The following is a 27,557-nucleotide window of genomic DNA, read 5'->3' on the forward strand; positions in this document are numbered from 1 at the left end:
TACCATACTTGAACAACTATAAAAAATTTTAGCTGATAACTATTACATGACATCTAAAGAGCAAGTAGTCATAATAATCTGTGTAATTTGTTTATTTCAAATGATTTTACTTTTAAAATATGAACTGCAGATTAAAAAACAAGTTTAACTTGAAAAATAAATAACAAGCTTAATTACAAACCAATAACATTAACTTAATACAAATACTTAATGGGTAGCTTAGTAACGGAAGCAAGCAGAGGGCAAAAATTGTCAAAAGTTAAACTCTTGTTGACTCTTCACCTTTAGTTAACTATTAAAGTGGTACACTGGTCATCAGATAAAGATACTCTAAGATCAGAAACCCCGTAAACCTGCTTTAATGACCGGCTTACAAGTTAACTCGTTTTCTGTAAGTTTTATTTTTCTTATGATTCTTGTAATAAAAAAAAAGAATTTCTGTTGATCATACTTACCTGAATTTTTTTTGCAACTATATGTCATTCTTTGGTAACATTATAAACAGAAAATTTTTAGGTTATATACATATTCAAAAAAAAAGAGTTTTTTTTAAGCTAAGTTAACGATTATACTGAAGAAAAATACTATATCTAAAAATATGCAATAATATCATAATTTAAGTAAAATTTTCAATTTTTTTTAGATTTTATTACAATTCTGTACTTTCATAAGTTACTATTAAGCATATAGTTTTTTCTAGAATTAACATTTACGATTTTTCTTATTGTAAAAATTCCATAAAGCACTAAACAATTTCAAAATGTCAATAGTTTATAACTATGAAGCATAGTAAAGTTTTTGATTATTGAATAGAAGATGTACAAAAATTTACTTAAGGAAAACAAGCTGTTATAACATATTTACTATAATTTTATTCTCGTGGTATTTCAAATATGTTTTTTTACATTAAATTTCAAATATTTAGGCTTAATTGTCTTTGACTTATAATTTTAATTTATTACAAAGTAGTTAAATAAAACCTATATCTAAAAACTCTAACATTTAATTACCTATTACTTTAAAACTTTCGTTTTAAAACAACTATCTTGTATACTTTTAATTTACTTAAAGAATAAAAATCCAAGTTTTCAATTTGCACCCAAAGAAAAAATAACAAATTTATTACACAAAATGTTACGTTTTTAAATATAGATCGTAAACTTAAGCTAAGCCTTAATATCTCCAAAAATGTTTATTGAGATTATAAAAATATATTATAACTGACGATCTCATTAATACTATTAATCAAATTAAACTTTTTTTTATAAAAAAGTCGTGAATCAATAAATTTCCAACAAAATTTTTAACAATCGTAACTGTAAAATCGTTATGAAAGCTTACACCTTAACAATATATTGTTTATTTTATTATTATTGTTTCTAAAAAATAAATCGAATTCTAAAAAAAGGAAAGCATATTGTTATTTTTTATCTGTGTGTGTGAAAAATAAATACTTACTAAAAAAAACTTTTAAAAAACTGAATAAATGTTTTGCTAAAATGTAAAAACTTATTAAACATGGATCATAAAACAATATTAGTTTTAGAATCTTTTGACTAAATATAAAACATACACTTAATAAAGAAGTGTAAACAATAATGCAAATAAAGCTGTGTATAAAGACAGCTCATTAAAACATTTGAAAAGCAAAACAATGATCAGGGGTAATTAATCAAAAAGTTAAGGTGTTATACTAGTAATTAACCTAAGTCGGACACTCAATCTGTACCAAAATTACAGTTGCGTTCATTTCTTTAGTGATTGAAGATCGGATTTGTTGTTGTTCTTATTACCATTAAGTTCACAAGCGGGTCACCTTGTATTTTCGTTATCAAAAGACAATTATTAAAAAAATGATGACTGAAGGTCGACGAACGGTCACAGTTACACTTTTTGATTTGGCCACCCTGCACAAAAAACATAAAAACTTTAATTTTACTTTGAAAAATATTTTCACATGTTAAAAGATTTGTTAATATTTAAATCGCTTTTAAACTTTATATATTTTAATTAATTTATTTTTTAAACTAAAGTAAGTTTGTTTGAAGGAAGCTTTTACCAGTAATCAAACTATAATTTTAAAAAAATCTATTTTATAAGAACAAAATTTACTATTTTATATAAAAACGTTTTTACATAAAGCTATTTTTAACTTTGAGCTGAACAACATTTAAATACAAAGTTTTCAAATTCTATAATTTAAAATTTAAATGAATTTTTTATAGTGTGAATAGTTTTAATATTTCAAACAAAACTAATTGTGTCTTAAACAACTTTGCAATTTATAGTTATAAAAGTTTTACAAAAATTTACAGATTACATATACTAATACATACATATATAATTAAAATAAAAATAAAAACATTTTTACATATGTTTCAGGTGTAATTTTAGAATATCAAACCATTTTCTTATTTTTTTCATTAGATAATTTGATTTCCAAACGTTAAAGCTGAGACATATGTAAAACTGTTATTATTTTTAAAGTTTTTGCATTGTTTTATTTATAAAGAATTGAGCAGATTAATACAAATTTTATAAAATACAACTTAGTTTGATACTTATAGATTAAATTGAAAATAAATTCTTTAGATTATCAAAATATCTCAGCTTTTTTTTCTTATTTTAAAATTTACAACAAATACATTTACATACACACTTACAAAAAGGTCTAAAACTATCAAACATTACTAAGATTTAAAAGTTTAGAAAATTGTCATAAATTTTTATTTACACTGTTATAAAGCTAATATTGCTTAAATAACTTAGCTGGTCAAAATTTTGTTGATAATTCAAATTTATATTTAAGTTAATTTGGCAATTATAAACAAACAAAGTTCAACAGCTTATCGTAATAGCTGATTAATTTGACTTTGGTCTGTAAATATATTGATTTAAGTTATTTGTTATTGTTTGTTTTTTAGGATAAAAACATGGTGTTAAACATTAAAACACAGGTGACACTACAATAAAATTGCGTCAATCAACTTATTAAACAAACAAAACGTTTACTAAATCACTAATGTAAAAATAGCAATTGCGAACGTGAGTTTTGTAACATTTCAAACGAGATTACAAAAACTAATAAACTTTTATAAGCACTTGTAATATATATAGATAAACATAAGCAAATAAATAGCTTAGTAGTTATAGATATATTAGACTAATTTACATAGCATGTTTAAAAAAGTATTTTGGTTAATAAAAGTTTGTAAAAAACACTTATACACTTTATACTAACAAAGCATTAAATTATATGTTATACTGTAGTTTTTTCAATATAAAATGACAAGTTACTGTAAAAATTTAGCAAAAAAAAAACACTCAATTTACAATCTAAATTGATTTGAAAGATTGGCTACATCCTTTTTTGAGTAACAACAATAAACAGCATTTGTTTGAATTGTAACTTTGAAATACATCATTTTACCGTGGCTTTGGCAGCAACAAAGCAAGCTCATGTTGGGTGGCAACTCAATCTAATTGAGTACTTTTTATGATTAAAACATAGGCTTATCCTTCATTGAAATGGGAAAATAATATGTTAACACGTGTGTTCTTGTTTTATACACATCATTTTGACCTTCTCAAAGCAGGTTTTAGAAAATATTTCAATTAAAGTTTTTTTAAAGTATTACTAAAACAATGCTGTTCTTTGACAGTTAGCAAGTAAACAATCCAAAAACTATTTTTTTTAAAAGTTACTTTTAATTAACTATTGAGAAATAAGGTTAGGAATTTTTGTATAGTTTTTCTTGTTAGATTTAACTAAAAACTCTATCAACGAAGCTTATTTGTTGTTCAATCTATTACAATAACTAATTTATTTAAAAAAATAGTTAAGTGAAAACATTTTCTTGCTGATAACTGGTTTTCAAATAAAGTTATTATTAGATTACAAACGAAGCACGTATATTTTTGGCAAGCTAAAACTGAAAGTTAATAAATAATTAAATTGCAATCATATCAACATTGAAAATTAAAACTCTTTCATTTTTAACTAGTTGATTCGATAAATATCATTCCGTACAAAAAATAGACTAACTATAAGCAACTTAAACTTTGATTAAAAAAATTGATCCTGAAAATACTACAAATAACTTTTATTACTTAAATTTTTAGTACAAATCAATATATTGTATATAAAGTATATTTATGTTAGAATCTGGACTCCAAAAAAAAAACTTTGTTAGTGAAATAAAAACTAATTTTGTTATTACTTAGCGTTAGCAGTATACAAAAAAAAAAACGATCTTTTAGTCATTAATCATGTCTTGTAGAATCTGTAAAAGTTTAATGAGTTAGTACAACAATTCAGTTAAGAAATTGCAACCTTCCATTAATGCTTTAAGGTGCATTGTTGTCGATAAGCGAATTCAGCTGTACTCATTGCATAGTTATAAAGTGTTTCTTAAGGGGTTATTGTTCGATTTTCAATAAATCTCTACTTTGCGCGACATCTTATACACCGTCGAGCAGTAGTTAAAGTAATGTATGAAGAGCCAGAGACGTGCCGAGTGCTTCCGCTTAGAAGCATCGAGCGATTTTTTCCACCTTTACTATTATACCTTGACCCTAAAAACTTGCAAAAATCATTATTCCATTGCAAATAATAATCACAAAGGTCAACCTTACCGAATCATAAAGATCATGTGTTTAGTCTTGTTAGTTATATTAAGCAATTGTTTATAATGATGCAACAATAACATTAACATTTAAAGTATTTTCAGTGTTTTTTTTCAATTTTTATTTGAATTAATTCTCCATAAAAATATCAGGAATAGAGTATTTAATTTTCATGACTTTATATTTTGTGTTTTAATACATATTTAACCACCAACATTTTTCAATTAAAAAATGCATTAGTTAGAAGCATAAAAAAAAGTATAATATTATTTTATGCTCAGTAATAAAAACCAAGTAGTTTTACTACATGAACTAAATTTTCGTATCTCTTTTAAATAATTTCCAATACTTATTTTACAATAAAGTCATTAATATGAACACTTCTAAAAAGATGTTAGTAAACAAGAGGCTCCTATAAACTTGTAGTACATGAAAAAGCAAACAAATTTTAAGTCACAGTCGGTAAAGTAAACTTGAATTTACATGAGTTGACACAAGTATTCAATTATTATAACACTTGATATTTGTATCTTCATGAAAAGCACTGAATAGTTGTTTATTATACAAGCATTTAAATGCCAAGTTTGATGGGTGTGGTATTGTTTTTTATACTTATATATCAAACAGTAAATGTATTACAACTAACAATTAAGCTATAGTAAGCTAAATGTATCAAAACATTTTACTTTCAATGCTTTTAAACACATGAAAACTTTTATTCCAAGATGAAAAAAGATGCATTCTAAAATTTATACTTTACGTGTAGATACTTATTTGAGTGCTGTGCTTATTATAATATAATAAACAACTATCTTTCATTTTGATTTTTTTTTAGTTTTAAACATTTTGTTAAAATATTTATAATTTAAATTTCTTTCTTCTAAAGCTTTAAAAACGATTATATAAAATGATAAACGATAGTTTGTTTTACTTTCTTAAAATATTAGCAGATCAAACTAGTTTAAGTTTAACAGATAAGACTTATCTAAAATTAAACTAACACTCTTTTTAATTTTTTAAGTAATATATCCTCATCGAATACATTTTACTTTTTCTGGCTGAAATATTTGTAGCGACGTTTATCTCTACTTATCCGTTCACCACTATACATGAGCTTTTTCGTTATTCATAAAGTTTTAAAGATATGATTTTTCCTTTATTTTTTTTTTAATTTATCCTAATGTTTTAACAGTATATGATAATATCTTTTTTTTTCATAATATTTGCGAAATTGAAATGTAAAACTACCCATTGGTTAAGGAATGCAATTTTGTTTTTTTTTTGTTTAGATTTATACAATAGATAAAATATAAACTTTGTAAGTCATGAATACTTTAAAAAAAAATTCATACACTAACTTTGTAAAGCTTTTTTTTTATCAGAAATACATTTAAGATTTCATGAACATATTTTCTTAAATAAACTGTATAAAAAACCTTTATTTTAAATAAGTACTTGAAGCTAAAAAATAATATTTTGTTGCAAAAAATAACAACTTCAACATATATAAGTTGAAACATTTTGCTTTATCGCATTACCCTCGATAAGAATCGCCGTCTTAAGCAGTGTCGTTTTTTATCGCGTAAACTTAAATACGATTAATGCACTCTGCTTTTATACACCGTAATAGCTTGTATGTTTCAAGATAGCGACATAATAAAGATGGCTGCGTGTCAATCAAACTGTTCTCAAAAACGATCAGATTTGCACAATCTGATAAAAACCTCGAGTAAAGTATAAGTGTTATAAGACGTACAAGATCGTAGCTTAAGAATTTAAACCTTGAAAAGAGTCGAATGAGTTCTGCTACATGTTTGTTCGACTTGCAAGCTCCATAAAGCTGCTTATCAGTAAATATAAGTGTAAATAAAAAAATAATCTGTCATTTAAATCAAAAAAGCGATATGACAGATGCACGTTTAATCGTATGTTCATTTTGTAAGACAGACGGGCGGTGTGTAGAATAAAATGGTGTTTTTAACTGACTAGATTACCGGTGTTCAAAAGATTCTTGTTTATCTTATCACAATCGATTTCAATTAAGTAGTGAATTGGTTAAACGTTACACTAGATCGAAGATACTACTTGTTAAATTATAATTGACTTCAAAATGTTAAATTAAATATAGATTAAGTACAAATGATTTTGATATGAATTTTTTCAAGTTTAAAAATATGTTTCATAAAAAAATATTTATTTTACAAAATTTTAGCAGATATAAACAGATAAGTTAATAAAAATCATACAGTCTTAGTCTTTACAATCATTTACATTCTAAACAAGACAGTAATCGTACTTCAAACTCGCGTTTCGAGTCCAAGAGTGCGCAGTTTATTAATGTATTGTTTAAAAAACCGCGCCGACGTCCATGAACACTCCTTTGATGTGGATCAACGTGTTTTTGGTGGGTTATATGTTGTACTCGCGCGCGAAAGACGACGAATAAACAGGAAGATAGCCGGGATCTCGTCACGCTCACATTGCGCCACGCCAGTGGTTTTTTTTTTTTGGATTATGTTTGTTTTAAACAAACTTCATAGAAGTTTAATCGTTGCGGATGTGTTTACACGCGTTTCATTTCTTACTAGAGTGTGTTAAGTTGTCACGACAGCACACGCGAGCTTATAACATCAACAAATCGAGCCACTTCGCAATCGTGTGATTTATAAGCAAATGCGCAACAATATAAGACTTTTTTCTGAAAAGAAAGCTAAATGGTAAAAATTAGAAGTCCTGATGAGCTTTGAGATAAGAAACTTGATAGACGTTTCGTTCAAGCTTTGAACGTTACAACACAACAGGCTTATTTATTTCCACATACTTTCTGACTGATTTGCGATCTTAAGTGTGTATATAAGTAATTGCTTGACATAAAAACGAGGAATAAATTATTTTTTACACCCGTATCGCGGTTCCTGCTCCCTTACTGTCTGAACATGAATATTAGGGGTTGCGGTTGACGATAATTTGTTTTTAATTTTAATTTACAAAATGACCTTAAATTCGTGTTAAAAGCGAATTCGATTGAATAATAAGTTTGAGCCAAAAATTTTAGTTATTCTTATAATCTTAAATTAAAGCAAATGTCATTACCGATTGGTCGTGAGAATTTTTTTTTTGTGTTCTTCAGCTCAATCAGGCTAATAAAAAAGATACATGCAAAGATGATAACAGCAATTAGTTATTTTTATTTTCTTGTTTACTTTTCTAACTTTTCCGTTGAACTAACCTCAAATATTCAGCGCTTCAATGATTGAACCACAAAAAGTTGTCATAACATATTGCTTTCTTACAAAAATAAATTGAAAGGTTTTTGGAACGGTTGTAATTGTTTTGTATTCATATACAAGTTTTTCAACACCTTTGAAAACCAAAAACGATGTAAAGTTACCTAGCTTAACCGTTTGACAACAAGTTACCTCATTTAAACATCAATTACCCTATCTTTAGTGTACGGTGTGGTCTATTCAAAGCCAACTAGCACCTTGAAGTAGACTACTAAGAATTTTTTATCTTGATAAGTTTAAGGTATTATTTTGCAAAAACAAAAAAAAATGTAATGGATGAACTTTACTTAGAATTTTTGATTTAAAAAACTGCGTTTATACAAACTGTAAATTTTATAACTAGAGATGTTTGCCGAAGAAAGAAAATAGCTACAGAGTATTTACTTCGGCTTAATTATGTTACACATAGATAGTTTTAAAATGTAAAATTAAAAAGTTGTACTTTAGTTGAAAAAACAATTAATAACATTACAACCTAACAGCTATTAGATGCTGAACCATAGCAAAAATCAAAAAAAAAAATATATATCATAAGTTCAAAATAATTTTTACGGAAGTAAAGCAGTCATATTTTTTAACTTTAAAAAACATAACCTAAGCGTATTTTTAAAGGACGAATGTGTTGGTTTAATGATGACTTTGATAACTTAAAATTGTACTAAAGTACATTTGTATCAGGCATTGATGTGATTTTGATGACCCGAGTGTGATCATGTCGCAAAGCTGATTGACAGTTTTGTATGCAGTTTGTGTACAGTCACCTCCTCTAATGTACCGATGACATAATTTGGACGCGTCTTAACTTGCTTTCAATCTTTTACGCAGACTGAAAAATATCAATTGATGGCTGTCACGATGGTGTCAAGTGATATTCATTTTTTCTTACTTTTTTATTTAACAGCCTTTTATATTTTTGTAATCTCACAAACATAAGCCACATCAGCCGCTGTTAAAACAAGAAATCTGCATTATGTTCGAAAAGGTCGACCATAACTTTATTAGCATCATTTGATCGTCATAAAGGTTGCTTCAATCACATATTCTTGACTCAAAATCAATCGTTGACCACCTTAAAGCAAGCGAGGGGACGTGTTTTCGATATGTCGGGGTCAACAGGCAGCTTATGTGAAGCAAATTTTCCATCAAACACTAAACATTCATTAAATGGTCTTTCATAAATTTATAACGTCATTTGAGAAGGCAGTTTTTATAGGCTTTTACAAAAAAGAAGCTATCTTAAATACCAGCTAAAATGATAAGTTAATGTAGATTATTATGACTAAGATTACTAAAAACATTTCTAATAAAAATCAGTAGATTAATATATATTTTCTTAAATCAAAGTTTCTTAAATCAGAGACAAAATTAACAGAAAACAAAAATATCTGAAATAAAACTATTTGTTTTATAAAAAACTTATTTTATTCTACCAAGTGAAAAAAAAATATACAATCAAAACAAACAGATCTTATAACTAACCTTGCTTAAAATTGTACACTCCAAACACAGGCGCTTGTAAAACAAGATCATTACAAGTTGATAACTGGCAAGACAAAGGCATGTAGGGTCGGCACTTTGTAGTAGGCACAGCTGGAAACGTTTACACGTGATTGACAGATATGTACAAGTATGAGAAAAGTCTGAAATAATCTTATAAAATCTTTTTTTCAGATTTTACATGTTCCAAACTAATTTAAGTATCACAAAAAATTAAATATTAATTATTTAGAATGTTACTTTGAAACTTGGAATTTGCTGCCTACTTGTAGCTAGAAACACTATGAAGCTTAATTATTAAAGTTAAAAAAGTTTCTAATTAAATATATGTTTCAAAAAATATCAATTTAGTTTGTTTTAGCTTTTACGTTTAAGTTACTTATCAATATTTTTTTTACAGTTGAATATATTATATAATATTTTATATAACTTTATACCACAATCTTTTAAGCTTATGTAGTAGTTTTAAAATCAGATTAGTATATTACTTAGAAACAGTGTTCTTATAATTTTAACTCTACATTTAAAGTTAGTTTAGTTATTAAAAAAAATGAAACTTTTAACTCAAGAAAAAAAAAAACTTAGCTTAGCTTTCAAAAACAAAATAAAACCTGTATACAAGCTGCATAAACACTAGTTCCAAAATATTATCATTGTTTAATTTATCATCTATATTTATTTTGGTAGTGCAAAACGATAAAAACGTACCATGTTGACTTTTCCGACGGATGCATTTGCAGTTTTTCAAGTTTCATCAATGTTTTTGGAAAAAGTACAAGTATTAGTTGTCAATGATAATATCACTATGTTGACGTTGTGCCAATTTTTTTGGTTATGTTTTGTTTTAAAAGGATTGATTGTATTTTTATAACAAAAGTCATATGAACAGAAACTGATCGATATGGTTGTTTGTATAAACTACTTTGTTGTATAATTGCGTCAATGTATATATTTTTTCCACTAACAGCTAAAAAGTAAGTCTTGAACTTTTTGAAAAATTTCAAAACTTTGGCTGGACTCGCAACTTCGTTTGATCAATTCAAGCGCGTACGGCGAAACTTCAAAAGAACATTGGTTTGAAATTGATATTTACAAGCGCCTAACACGATGTAGCAGATTGATTTTACAGCGAGTTTTTGCTGCGACGGCTCCGCTCTCCTTCGCCGCTTTCAAACGGCAACCCCAGCGTGCACAGAGCCAGGTACCAGGTTAATTTTTCGGAGATGCATGATAGAGTTGTTCACGTCGCTGCGGCGCAGCAACAAAGTAATTCATACACTTGAGAGGCTAACTTATTTTTTGATGATGAAGTCAAAACAAATAAATATCATTTACAGCACAAATCAAGAAAAAGCCTCTGATCATTTGTGCAATTTCGAGCATTTGTTTACACCTGCCTGTCAAAGTGATTTTATTTACTTCTATCTCAAAGTGCTTTAATGTTCTTTACTTTTTGAACTTGAACGAAATGCTTTGTATGTAATTGTTTGTTTAATCAACAAAATTGTTTATAAATTAGTACTCTGTAAACAACTAAACTTATTGTTATAATAATTAAAAAACTGCTTGAAAGAAAAAAAATCAATTTTAGTTTGTACAGTAAAATTTTATCTACTACTTATTTACTTTTTACACGTTTTGTTAATTTTTTAAAGTTTTATTTTACAAACTCTAAATAAACTTAAAGGTTCCAAGTACTTATTGTTTTTTTTAATATGTTAACTTTTTTATTTAAGTGTAATATTCAATTAATACCAAGCTTTCTTTAAACAGCCTTAAATTTAATTTGGTGCATATTGTTTACAAGCATTACTGCAAGTTTTTAAACTAAAAAAAAACTTTGACTTGAATTACTAACATCATCTGTTATATTTATCACATCTTTCCTTTGAAAAACAGACGAGATAATATCAGTAAATCACCAAGTACAGTAATTCAATATTTTTTAAAACCCGCCAACGTTTTCATTAGGCTTAATGCGTCAGCGCTTCTTGCACCAACACCTCCTATTATAGCGTCACAAATCGAGGTTGAACAAAAAGTATATTTACTTTTTGTGCTCCTAACAGTAGTAATTGGACTTTACACGGATAACTAAAATTAAACGTTACATTGTTCAACAGTATTATCTATGTGTGAATATCAGTATGACTGGTGTTTAAATCACGGTGTACTACCATGTGACAGTTGTAATTGAATAACATAATGTCAATCCTACCACATCAACACAAAGATTCTTTTTAAAAGGCTCATGTAACTGATAGTTAAGTTTTATTTAAATAAACACTTTTTTCTAAAAAATATGCTTCCATAAAGCCGTTCAAACTGCTCTTTTTTATAAGTTACGCAAAATTATAAAAATAAGTAAACTAATAGACATGTTTTAATTTTTATTTTGAATTTATAAAGGTAAAAAGGCTAAGTTGAATTACTAAAGATTGGAATTTTTCAAACATTATCTAAATGTTAGCTGCAATAAGATTTTCATTTAAGTAGATTATATGACTTAAAATACAATAACAATTTAACTCTATAGCATACTTTTTATTATTATGCTAAACGAAATCAATAATTATAATTTTGATTGTAGTTGAATAGAATCAAGTATCTATCTAAATTTTTCATGTACTATCAAAACTAGTTTAAAGCATATTTTAATAATAGTTTTAAAGTTTAGACAAAATATTAAAAAGTATTTTAGTATTTCCCTACGACGTCAAACCTGCTAGTAAGAACAAAGTAATTTAAATTAATTTGTTTAATATATTTATTGTATTTTCTCAATTGTTTTATTTTAAAACATTATAAACTTCGTACTTAACTTTTGTTTGTTTTCAAACTTACAACTGAAAAGTTAAAAGTAGTATAAAATATTTTAAACTAAAAAATGACATATAAAATATTTGTCTAAATGTTTTTATCATAAAAGCATCAATTTTTATAAGGTAAAATATAAAAAGGTAAGTTTTTTTACTTGTACAGTTTTTATCAAATAATTTAATTTAGGTTTTTAGATAGATCTTTTATATCAGTTAGTTTCTATTGAATAATTTTCTTAATATTTGCATAATAGTATGACTTTTTATCACTATACTTATACAAAAAGGTACTGAGATACGTTTTTGTGACAATTTTTTAACCCTAACTAAAATTTTTTAAACATGAAATAAAAAATTTGATCTGGTTAATGATATTATCAAAATATAAGTTGTACGTTAAAAGTAAACTTAGCTTTATACCTAATAACTGTTTGTATAATATGCAGCATTTGTTTTATGTATAACGCGCAGTATAAAACGTTAAATTAATTAATAAAAATATGTGTTTCCGAACTGAATGTAAAATTATTTTAATTTAGGTCTAAAACTTGTCTTAGTCTTGACTTTAAAAATTTTGAAGTGTATATCAGTAGAAAGCGTGTACATACTCAACTTTATTATTTTAAAAAAGAGTATATACAAACAATAAATAAATTTTATAGCAAGTTGAAATTCTTAAAGCTTTGTTATTATTAATACATCGGCGTTCCTTATGTGTTAAAGAAATAAGAATTACATCGCAACCTTTGTATAACAAAGAAAATGGCTGCATAAATTAAATTTCACACAGCTTTTAGTGGAAAGTTTTATACAAACTAAGTGTTAATGTTTTTTTTTTTATTCACAAGTTCACTTTTAAAGTTTTTGAGTAAAAGTACAAATTTATTTTAACAAAGGACTAAAATTTTTATTTTCTAGTGCTCAAAGTTTTTGAAAACCAGTAACTAACTAAAAACAACTGTGTGTAACTATATTCTAATACTAATAGAATAAACAAGAGTTTTATTTTGTTATCGTACAAAACTTTAAGAAGTCTATATTTATAAAGTCGTTTTATGTGTACTTTGTAACCTTCATTTTCTTTTAACTTTTTTTTATGGTATACAGCTAAACTTATTGTTCACGAAAATTACGAATAGCAGTTTAATAAAATTTTTATAAAGGATGATTAATAAAGTTTTTAAAAGTTGCTCATGTATAAATACTTAACGACATTTTGTTAAACTATTAAAAAAATAAACTTAAGACGACACTTATTGCAAAAAGTTTTTTTTATTTCTATATTTACTCGCCTTTGTTTATTTAAACAAATTTTTGTAAAGTACTCATAAATTTAGGCAAACGTTAGTTTTGTTAACAGTAAAAACATAAAACTTTGATAGTTTCTACAAAAACTAAAGTTTTGTGTTTAAAGGCCTAAATAATTCCAACAAAGTAAATGAATAACGAAATTGTCTATTGCGTAAGTTTATTCAAACGAGATGAAAATAAACAACACAAGTGTTTAGACTAGCTGTCACGCCAGTGCAACGAGCGTATTAAAGGACAAAGAGTGTAACTAATTAAAACTTTTGTAAACTTTAATACATTTGAAAACAACAACTATACATGAAAAGCAACATACGTAATTTGAAAAGGTAAATAATTTAAGTTGTTAACTAAACAGCTAAAACTGTAAGTAAACTTTTAAAGTTAATAAAAGTTGTTTAATGGTGTGCTTGTATTGAAAAGAAAACAAACACTTCAAAAAACTTTGATTTCTATTTAACTTTTAAGTTTAAGTCTTTAAAATAATAGTGCTAAAAGATAGCTTTATAAATCTTTAAAAAGCAGCTTTGAAGCTCCAAGGGTTATAAATAAAAGCGCTAAATAAAACGTCCCTTTGACACGGGTCATGAGTTTATATGAAAATTTATGAGCTGTTGATAGCTTTGTAGACAAAGTAAATGCTCAATGGCTTATCTGAACTAAGACGTAATTTGATCCTCTATCGAAATCAAAAATAACTTAAAGTTGACATACTGAATAAAAACTGTAGAAATTAAGCTATTTTTGAAATTTTTACGCAAAGAGTAAAAAAATTTGCGTTAAAAACCCATCTGATACTTTAAAGCTTCAAAATCTTAAAACTTTAGTTTAAATAAATATTTAATACACTTTGATCCAAAATCGCAGTTTTCAAAAAAATTATCAAACAACTCATTACAAATATTTGTTATATAAGTAAAACGTTTTGTCGTTAAACATATCGAAATCAATGTAAACTAATCAAGTAAAACTGTTCTAGAATACGGATAAGCAACAAGTTCAAGTAGCTATTATTGTATGACATTTAGCATAACTACATAATCACTTGTCAGTACGATACAGATGTCGTCTGTACCCTGTCAATTTTCAATCTCAAACCTTTTATTGCCTTTCTGCTGCATATGTATTCTCTTTCTGTTGCTCTATTCTTTTTTAATTGTAATCTTTGGAATGATTTCGTTTATTTTCACTGCTGCACTCGGTGAGCTAATTTTAGATGATGGTGACGTCGACATTGACGTTGAAGGAACTTCTAAAAAGTTAAATAGTTTTATATTTTGCTCCTAAAAATAACATAATGTACCAAAAAATAATAAAAAAAGTAACAAAACGCTTACGATTATAACTTTTAATGAATACAAACGAAATTTATTTTTTAAGCTCATTATTTTATCACATCTAACAAGTTTATATTATAGTTAATTTTATTATAAACACTAAACTACACTTTAACAATGAAAGTTGTATTGCTATTGAAATAGTTATGAACATATATGAGGAAAACTTTTGTTTATTCACAAGCCTAATGAAATGTGCTTAAAACTAAATAAATTTTCTCGGTTGTTAACTTTTCGTACTTAAGTTGTTTTTCTTTATAAAAAATTTAAAAAAATTGTTGACACGGTCCAAACAAAAACTTCTGTTCCATGAAACTTGTTTAATACAAAGAGAAAAAAGTGTTCGAAGTTTTTAAATGTTTTATTTAAAGTTTTAAACAGAAAAATAGACTAAAAATTCTATTAGTTTTCTGTCTAAAGAGTATTTTTACTAAGTATAGAACTGTTTTATATTTTTCTCCATGGTAAACAGTTGTATCAGTAGTTCAATAAACTGTTTCTAAACTGAAATTAAACACCAAAACTACTAAAAACACTAGTTGGACACATCTTTTTAAAATTTGAAAAATAGTTTAGACAGAAAACTTAACCAAAAATACTTTTAGTAGCTATACGGTGGTTTAAAATTTTTTTACTTCACCATGTTACAATACTTTTAAAAATTTGTTTCAGGCTAACCTTTTTCTCTCGCAGAGTTTTCTGTGCTAGGTGGTACATAGCTTGAAAGTCCAAGCAAACTGTCAGGAACTAGCGGTTTTCTTGCAACTGGTGGCAAACTCGAAAACATGTGGTGATGTGGGTACAACGCTGCCTGGGGTACACCGTGTTTCAGTGGGCCGACTTGTTGCAAAGAAAAGTGCTGATTTCGGTTGCTTAGCATTTGTTCCATCCACTTAAAAGAAGATGCCGAGCTCTCATAGCCCTGGGTCGCTTGTTTATTTTTGTCTTCTTTTGCCAGCTGATTACTTTCCGCCTTATCCCTAGAACTTTTTCGTTTGTCCTCACTGTCGTCTTTGGTCGCCACATCGGCAATTGACCATATTTTGGGCTTTGCCACCGGTCCTGCTGAAGACGAAACTTGCGTTGAAGCTGGCAGATGATCGGACGGCTTCCTGAAGCTTGAGTTTTTGAAAGAAGCCATGGAGGCGGGCGAACAAGCCATGATCTGCTGAAGCTGCGCTTGCTGGTACGAAAGCTGCAGTTGCGCCTGCTCATTCAAAGCTGCGAGCAGCTGCGGGTTCAACCCGTGAGCTCCCGACCTGAACAGAGAGGCTGCTTGGGCCTGAAAAGCTGGGTGCATGTGATTGAGAGGGAACATGGGGTTTCCAACGGGGGCGGCCCCAGCTTGGGAGCTTGAAAAGGGCGGTGTGGATTTGACATCAGGCAAACTGTTACTGGAAGTCATTAGTTTCTGTTGGAACGCAGCTTGAATAGAAGTCGATGGAAACTTAGAATTGCTAAAAGGATGTGTTTGGTATTGATCGTAAGGAAATTTCGGCGAAATGGTACTCGTCGTTTTAGTTAATTCGGTGGATGCCACATCTTCTGTTATATATAAATACAAATATTAACTCGTAAAGAAACAAATTGATTTTTCTTTATAAAAATGTATGTTTAGATCTAGCTATACTCCTAACCTTCATTTTAACAATAAAAAACAAACAAAATAGCTATATTAATTAAAAACAACAAAAATAGTATAATCAGATTTAAATAGTTATATAAATAATTAAGTACTACTTTATCAATATCGTTCAATAAGTATTTTTAATAATGAAGTTATGAAAATTTTAAAGAGTTCTAAAAAACGTACAAAATTTATTAATAATAGATGTTAAATACATTACTAATATTTTTTTATTAAAATAAACATTTAAACAAACATTTATTCTAACGTGTTATTGTTATTTTCAGCTACTAAAAGTAAGCTTTAAAAAAATGTTATAGTTAGTTTTAGTAAATTTCAAGGCAAGTAAAAGAAAGTATCATAATTTAATCAGTTGTCTCTTTTTTAAAACGTTTAGTAGATCATCGCGCTTTTTAAATAAATCTTATTGAAACCCTCGTAAGCGACGGCCATTTTAAAAAGAAAACTTTGAAACTTCCTTTATTTAAACAGCGAGAATTTACTGTTACGCGCATAGAAACTTCAACAGTAAACAAAAAGATAACTAACGGTTTCTGTTTACAGATGGTGACTTTTCGAAAAAGTTGTTGTGACTGCTGCCCTGCCGACAATGCAACTGGTTTAAAGTTGACTTATCGCTTGCGGAAACTTCGCTAGCACTCGTAAACGATTTTTTTCGCAAAAATACGTCATCACCGGCGGGTGACGTCATCAGTCGCTCTCTTGCACCGTTTTGATTGCCGGGGTTGAGCAAAGAAAGTCTCAAGCCATTCGGATTGTGGGGGTTGTTGTCGTCGACGTCGACGAGGATGGGCGATGAAGTGCGGCTGCTCATGTCGTTGGCAGCACTTCCGCCGCCCCCCATCAAGTGACCGTCTTCTATGTCGTCATCGTCGTCTTCTCCACATCGGTTGCGTGGCGACCAAGTCATTTTGTTTTCTTTTTTCAGACGACGACGGGCGTTGGCGAACCAAGTGGACACCTGGGAATGCGAATTGATAATTATGACTTCACTTTGTCGCGAGTTGTCAAGGGCCCTTAAAATTATTACTTACCTGAGTCAGCGTCATTCGCGTTACGATTGCCAACATTATTTTTTCTGCCTTCGTCGGGTAAGGGTTTTTTCTGTGCTCATTCAACCAAGCTTTTAAGGTTGAAGTCGTTTCTCGAGTTGCATTTTTTCTTCTTGCACCTTCACCGAGTCCTAACACTCCATAACTGAAAAAAGTACGTAACTATGAAGGTAATATTCGCTTTAGTGTATAAAGTACATAAACTAACAACTAAATGTTTATAAAATTTAGTATTTAAAAGTGAATAAAAACAAATTATACAGTAATCTTCCTTTATTCTACCAACATATGTTTCTGTGTGTCAACGAATCAACACACTTCAACTGGGTTGTTAATAGGAAAGATAACAGGTATTTAAAAGTGCTAATATTCGAATGTTTATTGACGAATTATAAAACAAACGTTAATTTTAGAATTCTGACAAAATAGAGCTTTCCATTTGTTCATTTAATATTTACATGAAACAGTAAATTACATGCTCAAACAGCAGTGAAAGCAATATAACATTTTATATACTTACGGGTAGCCATAGTGAGCGCTCATCGGGTCGTAATACGCCGCTGCGGCAGCTTGAAGCTGGTTTGCCCGCCAAGCGTCAACAGCATTCCCTGTGCCGCTCTGTTGAAGTAATCACTATTTGAAACTTTTTTATTGATTTTTTATAAACCGAGCCAATGTTTTGCATAATAATTCGTTAATCTTGTTGTAAAAAAAGTATATAAATTAACAAACTCAGCTTTGTTTAATAAAACATCTGCATTTTAAATTCGTAAGTAAAAGCTTTCAAAACAATTTCTCATCTACTAAAAAGTAAGACTAAACACTCACCAGTGATGCCTGGTACAACATTGCTGGGTCAGGCATTGCGCCTTGTTGGTACGGAAGAAAGTTTCCGGGGAAGCGAGGGGAGGGAGGCGGAGGGGGGTATATTGAGGGGGGCAGAACTGGAAACCCGGTTGTACTCGGCAGTATGCCTTCCATGGGAGCACCGGGCAGTCCGAATCTGCGGGCTGGTATTGATCCGGGCACTAAATTTGAAATTCTATCGGCCATCTGAAAAGTAAGATTAGCGTATTCTATCTTGTTTAGAAACAAACTTAGCTTTTAGTTTAAAACTGGTTTACTTTTTCCTCGACTGTTTTATCAACATAACTTATTAAAAAGAACTTAACAGTTATTGAGGCTATAAGTTTAATTGCAAGTTTGTTTGATCTTTATTGCTAAACTTCAAAAAGTATTTAGTCTAATCGTTTTCTTTTAACTGTGTTTTGCTGTAATTAGCAAAACGTTTATTGCTTTCAAGCATAACACATTTTGCTTAGTGATGACATAGATTAGTATCAAGTAACACAAATTAGTATAATTTTTCTGCTTTTTAAAAAACAAAACTTTTCAAAATTTTTTTTTGCAAATATAAAGGCTTTAAATTAATTTAAATTAAAAGTGAAAAAGAAGTAGAAAATATAAGGTTTAAGTAAGTTATTTAGTAAGAATCAATAAAGAAAAGCGCTATATGTACTAAAACTTAATCAATTAACCTTTGAAAAAAGCTGCATTAATGAATTTACTTTATTTAAATTTTACATTATAGGAATAGAAATATAACTTTTAAACTAAACAACAACTTACTGGTCTCGGAAAGCTTTCTTCTGCGCGCTGGTTTATTGTCATCATAGCAAAAATGAAGCTTATTTTCTTTAGCTTTGATAATTTTTTATGCACTTTTTGTAAAACTTATGACAAGTCTAAAAAATTAAGAAAAAAATTATTTAAAGTACACAAATTTTTTTGTTTAAAATAATACTGTGAGAGTCTGTTTAAGGCTGTACTACTTTGCATCTACAACGAATCTTAAAACGAAAACTTTCATCATTTTTACTACTTTTTTTCTACCTTTTCTTCACTTAGCTGTTTTTCTTTTCCGATAAATCTCTGCTTTTTCTTGCTCTCTCGCACGCTGCTGTAAGAGAGCGATCATTTGCACATGAGGTATTTATGGCTAAAAACTTTTGTAACTGTTACTTTTCTGCCTGTTGTTCAACGACGTTCGACTCGCGTACAATAAAACATATGCCGGTTTTACTTTTTCTAAAATTTATCTTAAGCTGTTCTTTAGCGCCGGCTAGTGATTAAATTTTCATTAAGCTTTTTTTTTTTTTGTAACGAAAATTTTTTAAGCATTAGTTAAAAACAACTTTTTTTTTCTGTTGTTTTGTTATTTATGATATGATTGGTTGTTAGTTTAAAGGATTTTAAATAACTTAAGTGATAACTATTATAAAAAACTAACTTTATTGGAACCTAACACTTTAAAAATGTATAATGACATAGTATTTTCTAAATTGTATAAAACTTAAAACAATAAGTAAAAACTATCTTTTTAACTGTAAATTAAGCTTACTAACTCACAAAATTACTTTTACAAACAACTAACTTTCTCATTTATGGATTTGATAAGTTGACTACAAGGTTAGATAAAAGATTTGTCTAAAAATACTTCTTTCTAAATACACATAAACAACATGCTTTTTATTTCAAAAATGTTATTCTTAAAATATAAATATATAATTTTTTGATTTTTACAAAAGATAAAAATTTCTAATAACTATAGCAAAACTTTATAAATTAGAAATAACAAGAATTTTTTATTCTCCAGGAAACAACAATTATCGCTGAAAATTTATTATGAAACCCTTGTTATGGTATATCTAAAAATATGTTACCATATATATTTTACTATAGATAAACACTTTTTTAGCATTTAAACTAGCAATTGAATAATAAAAAGTTGATAACTTTAAAAAATATCAAAACATTTCATTTATTTTTTTAATTTACTTACATAAATTCATTAACTTATAGTAGATAGTTTTTTAAGAGTTTAAAATATTTGTTTAATTGTGTTTATATTTATTCTAAGTTAATACTTGATTCATTTTTTTTAATATTTACCAAGTTAACTTATAGTTTGTTTTTAGTTAAACTATTTAAATCTTAATTTTCTTAAATTAACATGATAAAAAAAATACTAAATATAAAGTAAAATGAGTTAATTTATACCCGTAGAATTTTTAATAAGTTTTTTAGAAAAGCTTTATTTGCTGTATTAAAAAAGGTAATTTAATCGATTTAGAATTGTTTATGTTTTTGAGCATTGTCAAAGCTTTTTACCAAGTTTAAAAACAACTTTACATTTTCCATCATACAACATAATTAAACAAAAGTAAAGGAAACTTTTAGTGTGTAAATTATTTAAACTACACACCTTATGAAAAATAATCGTGAATAAAACTATGAAGTTATGTTAATTTATGCACGAGTTGTATTAAAAAAAGGCTCGTGCGGAAGATTGCATTTATCCAGGCAATTTTATTCTTTTTAGCGCCCATAAAGACACTAAAATGTTTCAGATTCAAATACGAAAGACTTCTTACAACAAACAGTGTGATAAATATAATTTCGTGTGAGCGTGCAGGCTTTGTTGTGGAAACAGCGAAATGTTCACTACAGTTGATGCAAAACTGCTCCACAAAACACCGCCAATTCGTTTACCAATCATCAACTTTCCTTTAATGAATAGTTATCGGTGTGGGAAGTGCTTCTTGTACGCAAGTCGATTTATTATTATTTTAAACTTGGTGCTGAAAGAGATTTAAAATGGTTTTATTCGGACTTGAGTGAAAATATTCTTTTTCGAGAGTGATATGCTAATAAATTTATTTCAGATGCATTTTGGCTTGTTTAAGTGAATAAAATAGAATTTTAGTTATTATGAGACTTTCAAAAGAAACATATTTACAGAACTTAAAATCTTTAGCCATTAATTTTTTACACTTACTTATTTTGTATAACTATGCTATACTTCCTACTAATACTTTTTTTTACTTGTTCAATTATACACGAAGTTAAAAGTCTTTAAATATTATAAAACAATTCTCAAGTAAAAAAGACATTCTTTATATAAACACTGTTTACAAAAAATTATAAGTGTTAGTTTTAAAAGTACTTCAAATAGTTCTAATACTTTTATGGAAGATAACTTATTGTGTTTTAGTTTCAAATTCTGCAAGAAACGAAAAAGTTTTAAATAAAAGAATGTACATGTACCTATGAGCATCCGTCGGTACATCATTTTTTCATATTTGCTGTTATCTTTGACAAAAATATCAAAAACATGCGTGTAAGCGACGTTGTCATGAGTGCCGTTTACACATTTTTTATAATTATGCGACACTCATGTTTAAGGTATTTTTATGTTTCCAACATATATCTTAATTAACAAATTCCATTATATACATTATGGGCTATTGTTTTCGAAATACAATTCTTATTGTTTTCTTTTGCAATTTATAACACTCCTAATGAACATTTGTTTTATAGATACTATATTCTGAAAACACTAAGATTAGCTAAAAAAAAAATTAGAACGCTTAAAAAGCCCCGAAGTGATCTTTTACATGCTGATCTTTAGATCAATTGACTTTTAATTAAACTCCATTGTTCTACAACGACATTTACTTGTTAAAAAACGGCTTTTGTTTGAGTATCTAATCTAAGTTATGTTACTTCTTACGGTTATCGTTAGTAATCCAATTTACCTTTTATTTATAGCATGAAATTTATAATATTCTTAAAATAAACTTGTTAACTTAGTTCAAGCAGTTTGCTAAGAATATAATCCTTAATTTATTAATAACAATTCTTAGAGACATTTTTTTTCAATTTTTACAACTAAGTTATAATCTTTTCAATTGTAGCTGCTCACTATTTTCTATTAATAAAAGTTTAAGTAATAAAAAACAGGTAGAAAAACAATTATAAAATTACTTTAGTTTAAAAAATATTAAAATTAGTGTATATTTTTACACGGTACTACTTAATCACCACTAAATATTAAATATTTTATAATTTTTTTATTAAAAGTTAAACTTATTAAATAATTCTATGTTATTTCTCAGCAAGTTTAAACAGAAACAGTTTTTACGTTTTGTGTAATGGTTCTAAACTTCAAAAATGAAAGCATCTTAGTTTTTTTCATGTTAGACACAAGTTATATAAAAAGAATAAATATCATTGTTATCTAACAAAAATAATTAAAGATTAAGCTTTTATAATTAATGTTTAAAATGCATAACGCTTTTTTTTATAAATCATATTATTTAATTTTTTTATTCTTGTATTTTAAAAGTATCCATAAATAGTATTGTTTATATATTTTTCACCTGGTCGGTTTGTAAGTAAAATATATTGTAGTTACAAAATAACAATTGAGTGATTGATATTAGGTAAAAAAAATTATACTAATATATAGCTTTTAATAGCTGTTCACTGGTGTCATTGCCTTTTTTCATACTATTATTATTAAAGTAAAAAGCTTGGATAAATAAAATTACAGTCACTAAAGTTAACTACACATCTGCGTTTATTATCTTAACTAGTTGAAGTTAAGTAATGACTGTCGTATAGAACGACACTTTTATACAATAAATACTAATTAGAATTGATCTTTTTAAATGACAATAATTTACTTAGTTTGAAATTCATACTCTTTCAAACTTTTATTTTAGAAAAGTCATACATTGAAAAATTTATATAAATGCTAATCAATTTCTAAGTATCTTAGCTCCATACTTAAAAAAAGCACTAACAGTTTTTACAGTCGTACGCATACAAAATCATACGTTTTCACAGAGTGATACTGTATAAATGCAGTTTTGAGACTTCACAAGACATCGTTGTAACGCCGCGAATTAGCTTCAGTAACCCTTGACATTTACAAAGCTGTTGTTCCAATTTGCATACGACTACTCATCAACGTAATATAATGGTGTCTTTATTTCAGCTACATTATTTTTTTGTTTTAAATGTTGCAGAGTTTTATTAAACTGCCAATTTTACTTATGGCGATCAGTAAAAGTTAGTTTTTGTAATATTATACTTTTTTAATAAATTTTATTATTTAAGTCACCAACATTACAATAAAAATTATATAGTTTATATTATTTTCAACTATTTTTTGTACATAAAAAAGTTTTTAAGCAATTTTTAAAATAAGAAATATTGCCTTAAAAAAACATTTGAATCAAAATAACAAAAATAAAAACTTTCGATCGTTCTAACAAGAAAAACTAGTTCATACTTTAAACAAAAATTAAAAATTTAAAGGGGTTTCTTAAACCCAAGGTATTAGCACAAACAAGTAAAAGAAAGTGTCGCTTATCTGCTCTTTGTTTGTGTGAAGCCGTCATTTTGTAAAAGTGATAAAAGTGCAACTAGATTATTTAGAGCACTAAATTAGCGACAGGAACTTACAACAGCAGATTAATCGCTGCTAAATGTAAACATTTGCACTTAAACAGCCTAAACTCGACAACAAATCAGTGATAAACGATATAAGTACAAACACCTGAATAAGTTTAGCAGAGATTAGGAAAAACAGTTTAAACGTTTTTTTTACTGTGCAAAGTAATTTTGACACTCTGTTGCTATTTAACAGACATTAATTTTTATACTTTTATTTACAGTTTTTTTTACAAATGTCAAAATTGGTTTGATAAAATAAAACTAACAAAAATTTTAAACAAGGTTCTCCTTGTGTCATACCTTACAAAAAATGTTAGCTTTATAAAACAAAGTTTCACAAAAAAACACTTTAGTTTAACAGATGTTTTAATTAATACTCTAAAAATATGTTTTTTGAGAAACATTTTTTCAATATAATTCTAGTGTTAAAACAAGATTGTGATCGCATGTACAAAACCTTCAGACATTGCTTTCAACTGTAGATGGAATGTAGGTACACGAGTTAAAGCATGTACAGCTCTTTGCACGACAACAATAAATTAAAAATTAATCGTTATCTGCGAAACTTAGGGTTTATTCTTGTACAAGGTTGTTGCGATAACACCCACTAACACGTTCTAAAGCTGCGGCGTGCTGCTAAGATTAATGATCATTCATCAAAACACCCGTGTAATTCATCAGGTTAATTAGCATCACAATGGGACTTCAGCTGCTGATATCTAGTTTATTATGACGTAACAAAACACAAGTTACACAGAGCTTTGTACTGACATGTACAGTACATATGTGCTAATAACGTTCCTGAACAATTGAATACGAAAACTTTCGCTTTCGCGATACTGTATGATCAAACAAAGAATGATGAAAGAATTAAATGAAGGACGTTTACTATAATGATTTAAAAACCTAATCTCTCTTTAAAGTCTTCGATAACTAAGCTGTTTAATTATCACAAATCTTAAGACCTGACCTATCAGATTATTTAGCTTTATGGTGTATCAAGTCATGCTTTATAACAAATCTTGTTAACATTTATGCTTAACTTGAAAACTACTAAACGTAATTCTTGGTTTTAAAGACATTTGAAAGTAGTTTCTAATAAGCAAAATAAATTAAATACTATTAATTTATCTTATTTACTTTCTTTTTTTGAAAATAAAAATTATCAGCTGTTTATAAAACAATCTAAGTCTGTTAATAAGGTAAAGCGTTTAACTTGAGAAAAAGTTTTTTAAAGTCCACAGCTGCAAAACAAGTAAATTAAAATCAATAGTCCACGCACAAAAGCTACATGAATATAAAAATGCTTTACTTTACAATAAGTATAAACCTGAAAACACTGTAAGCTACTTATCTGTTTTAATAATATTTTTGCTTTTATAAAAATAAATTAAATAAGTTGTGCTTCTGTGGATTTATTTTAATTGAAAAAAAATAGTAAAATATTAAAGATTTTTTTACGTTTAACTTATCAATAGCTTTGTAGCTCGATGACAAATAAAAATTTTACATGCCAGTTCCTTTAAACATTTAATGATCGTTGGTTTTTTTTCTTACGTTTGTTAAGATAGGTTTTGTTTGTGTTCAATAAACTCAACAATTAAGACTACCCTGTTTTTGTTTCTATGTCAAGCAGCAATGTTGAGAAAATAAAAAGTTTTGCTTCAAGTTGAAAAAAAAATCAAACGTCTTTTTTTGCTTTTACCTAAAAAATTTAAGCTTCGATTACATTTGATTTCTCATAAGTTTTGTTAAAGTTTTGAAAAAAAAATATTAAAAGAATCTAAAACTAATTTTGAAGGATTGTTTTTAACTTTATTAAAGGAAATAAATACATTGAAAAAATTTATTTTTTTAAATTAAATAAAATAACTTTTTGTTAAATGTAAAATATTTTTTTAAACACTGTTTTTTACTAATTTACATAGTGTATTTTAATATTAAAAACTTTAATTACTGTTTATAAACTTCCAGTAGTTGTAGTGTGTTATAAAAAGTATTTTATTTAAAAAATGGTTGTTTATACTAAATTGCTTTATATAAAAAGAGTTATAAATCTAACTCATATATACGTTAAGTGCACGAGTAAACTTGAATATTTTTTCAAACAACACATAAATGTGTGGTAGTTGTTAAAACTTTACTAGTTCTCTTATGATTTGTCTATTACTTCATTAGATTAATTGGTCATTTTATTTTTCTTTACTTTAGTGACGTTTTATGCTTTATTTTTATAACTTTTTATAAATAATATTACAAAGAAATTTTTGTATGTATACAACTATTTCTCAAATAAAAACAAATATAACTTTACTTGTAAAATCTTTTTATAGCTTTTAACTTCTGAAGTACCAATGTCGATAAAGATTACCCTCAATAATTACAAGACACGATTCAATAAATAATACCTAAAGTGTAATGACGGCATTTAGACGTAATTGCCGAGAAGTTAATGTTATACTAACGCAGTTGTGTGATATAATAATTTGATATTTCAAAAACAACTGTTTCATATCTATTTCGTTTGATAATGTTACAAAGACCTTTAAAATTTACAGAGCTAACAGAGACAGTAATATACCCACTAATATGTGTTACATCAATTCATATGAACTTATAAATGTTACAGCTCAGCTTTTTTTTAAGCTGCAACTTACGAAGAAGTAAAAGAAGTTTTTACTTACAAAAAGCTTACATAAAAAACTTTGTATATGAATACTTATAAATTTACATTAAATAAAGTCATTAAATGTATCTTTTATGATCTTTGTGTCAAAAAAGATGTAAAATATTTATAAAAGACTGTTTTTCTAAATAAAACTAACTTATAAGTAAGATAATTAACTTAGATGACTACTTGATTTGTTTTTTTGAATATAACAAATTGTTTTGGATTAGTTAAATAAATTTACTTGCTTTTTGTTCTTAAAAAAGTAATTAATTCTTAAAAAAATGGTTTTATTTTTTATTCAAAATATTTAATTAGATAAGTTTTGTTTATTTGTACTCAAACTGTATATATATATGCTTAATTATTAAGCATTAGTTGTTTAGTAAAGCTCATGAACAAATCATAAAACAAACAAGACTAAATTCTCATGGTTCTGTGTTTGTAAAACAAGCTAATGTTGTTTATGGACAAGGTAGATGAAAGTTTGGAACGTGACAGTCAAGCACATACGACTTGAATGTATGGCTGCCTTATAAATGATTTGCACCTGTAAATAAAACATTGCCAGAATGTTTGTAAGCTTTACATTTTTTTATTTAATGGCAAAGATCAATCATTAATATACGTGATGTTTGTGCGTGATTTTTAATAAATTAAACGGACTGTTGATACCCAATGTACTTTGCAGTCCTTTAAAGAGTTTATTTTTGGCAGCTACAGTTTAACTTTAACAGAATAAAGCTGATAGATAAAAAAATTATGTAGAAAAAATATTTCATGATGTCCGTGTAAATTAAACCGTGTTGATTAAATATTAATTTAACTACATCGCTTCTCAACTTTTCTAAAGACACAATAAAGCCAAAATGTTTTGCAATTATGTCGTTTTTAAAAGGTCGCTTTATTTTTGTTTAAACTTGTTCTCAAACAAAACACGTGTTTGCATAAATTTAAACTAACTTCATTCAAGTTTTAAAGAGTTGTGATAAATAATTAAGAAGCAAAGACT

At 27.2% G+C, this 27,557-nt stretch overlaps 1 protein-coding gene across 1 annotated transcript; it reads right to left on the reverse strand.

Moving 5' to 3' along the window:
- Nucleotides 1-14,033: 14,033 nt before the first annotated feature.
- LOC145840619 (uncharacterized) lies at nt 14,034-19,320 on the reverse strand. The gene is made up of 7 exons (XM_082947932.1): nt 19,204-19,320; nt 18,403-18,627; nt 18,095-18,192; nt 17,557-17,719; nt 17,051-17,483; nt 15,553-16,419; nt 14,034-14,789 (listed from the first exon to the last, which is right to left on the reverse strand). The coding sequence occupies exons 1-7, from the start codon at nt 19,246-19,248 to the stop codon at nt 14,680-14,682; spliced, it is 1,941 nt and encodes a 646-aa protein (XP_082804058.1). The 5' UTR covers nt 19,249-19,320; the 3' UTR covers nt 14,034-14,679.
- Nucleotides 19,321-27,557: the final 8,237 nt, after the last annotated feature.

Source organism: Thalia democratica, chromosome 7 (genome assembly GCF_965202585.1).
Source record: "Thalia democratica chromosome 7, ktThaDemo2.hap1.1, whole genome shotgun sequence".
Lineage (NCBI taxonomy): Eukaryota > Metazoa > Chordata > Thaliacea > Salpida > Salpidae > Thalia > Thalia democratica.

Coding starts and splice junctions, on each gene's coding strand:
- LOC145840619 (XM_082947932.1), bottom strand. CDS start 19,248: ATGATGACAATAAACCAGCGCGCAGAAGAAAGCTTTCCGAGACCA. Junction 17,720..18,094: donor AGCGCTCACTATGGCTACCC/GTAAGTATATAA, acceptor TACTTTTTTCAG/TTATGGAGTGTTAGGACTCG. Junction 14,790..15,552: donor AAACTCTGCGAGAGAAAAAG/GTTAGCCTGAAA, acceptor TTAACTTTTTAG/AAGTTCCTTCAACGTCAATG.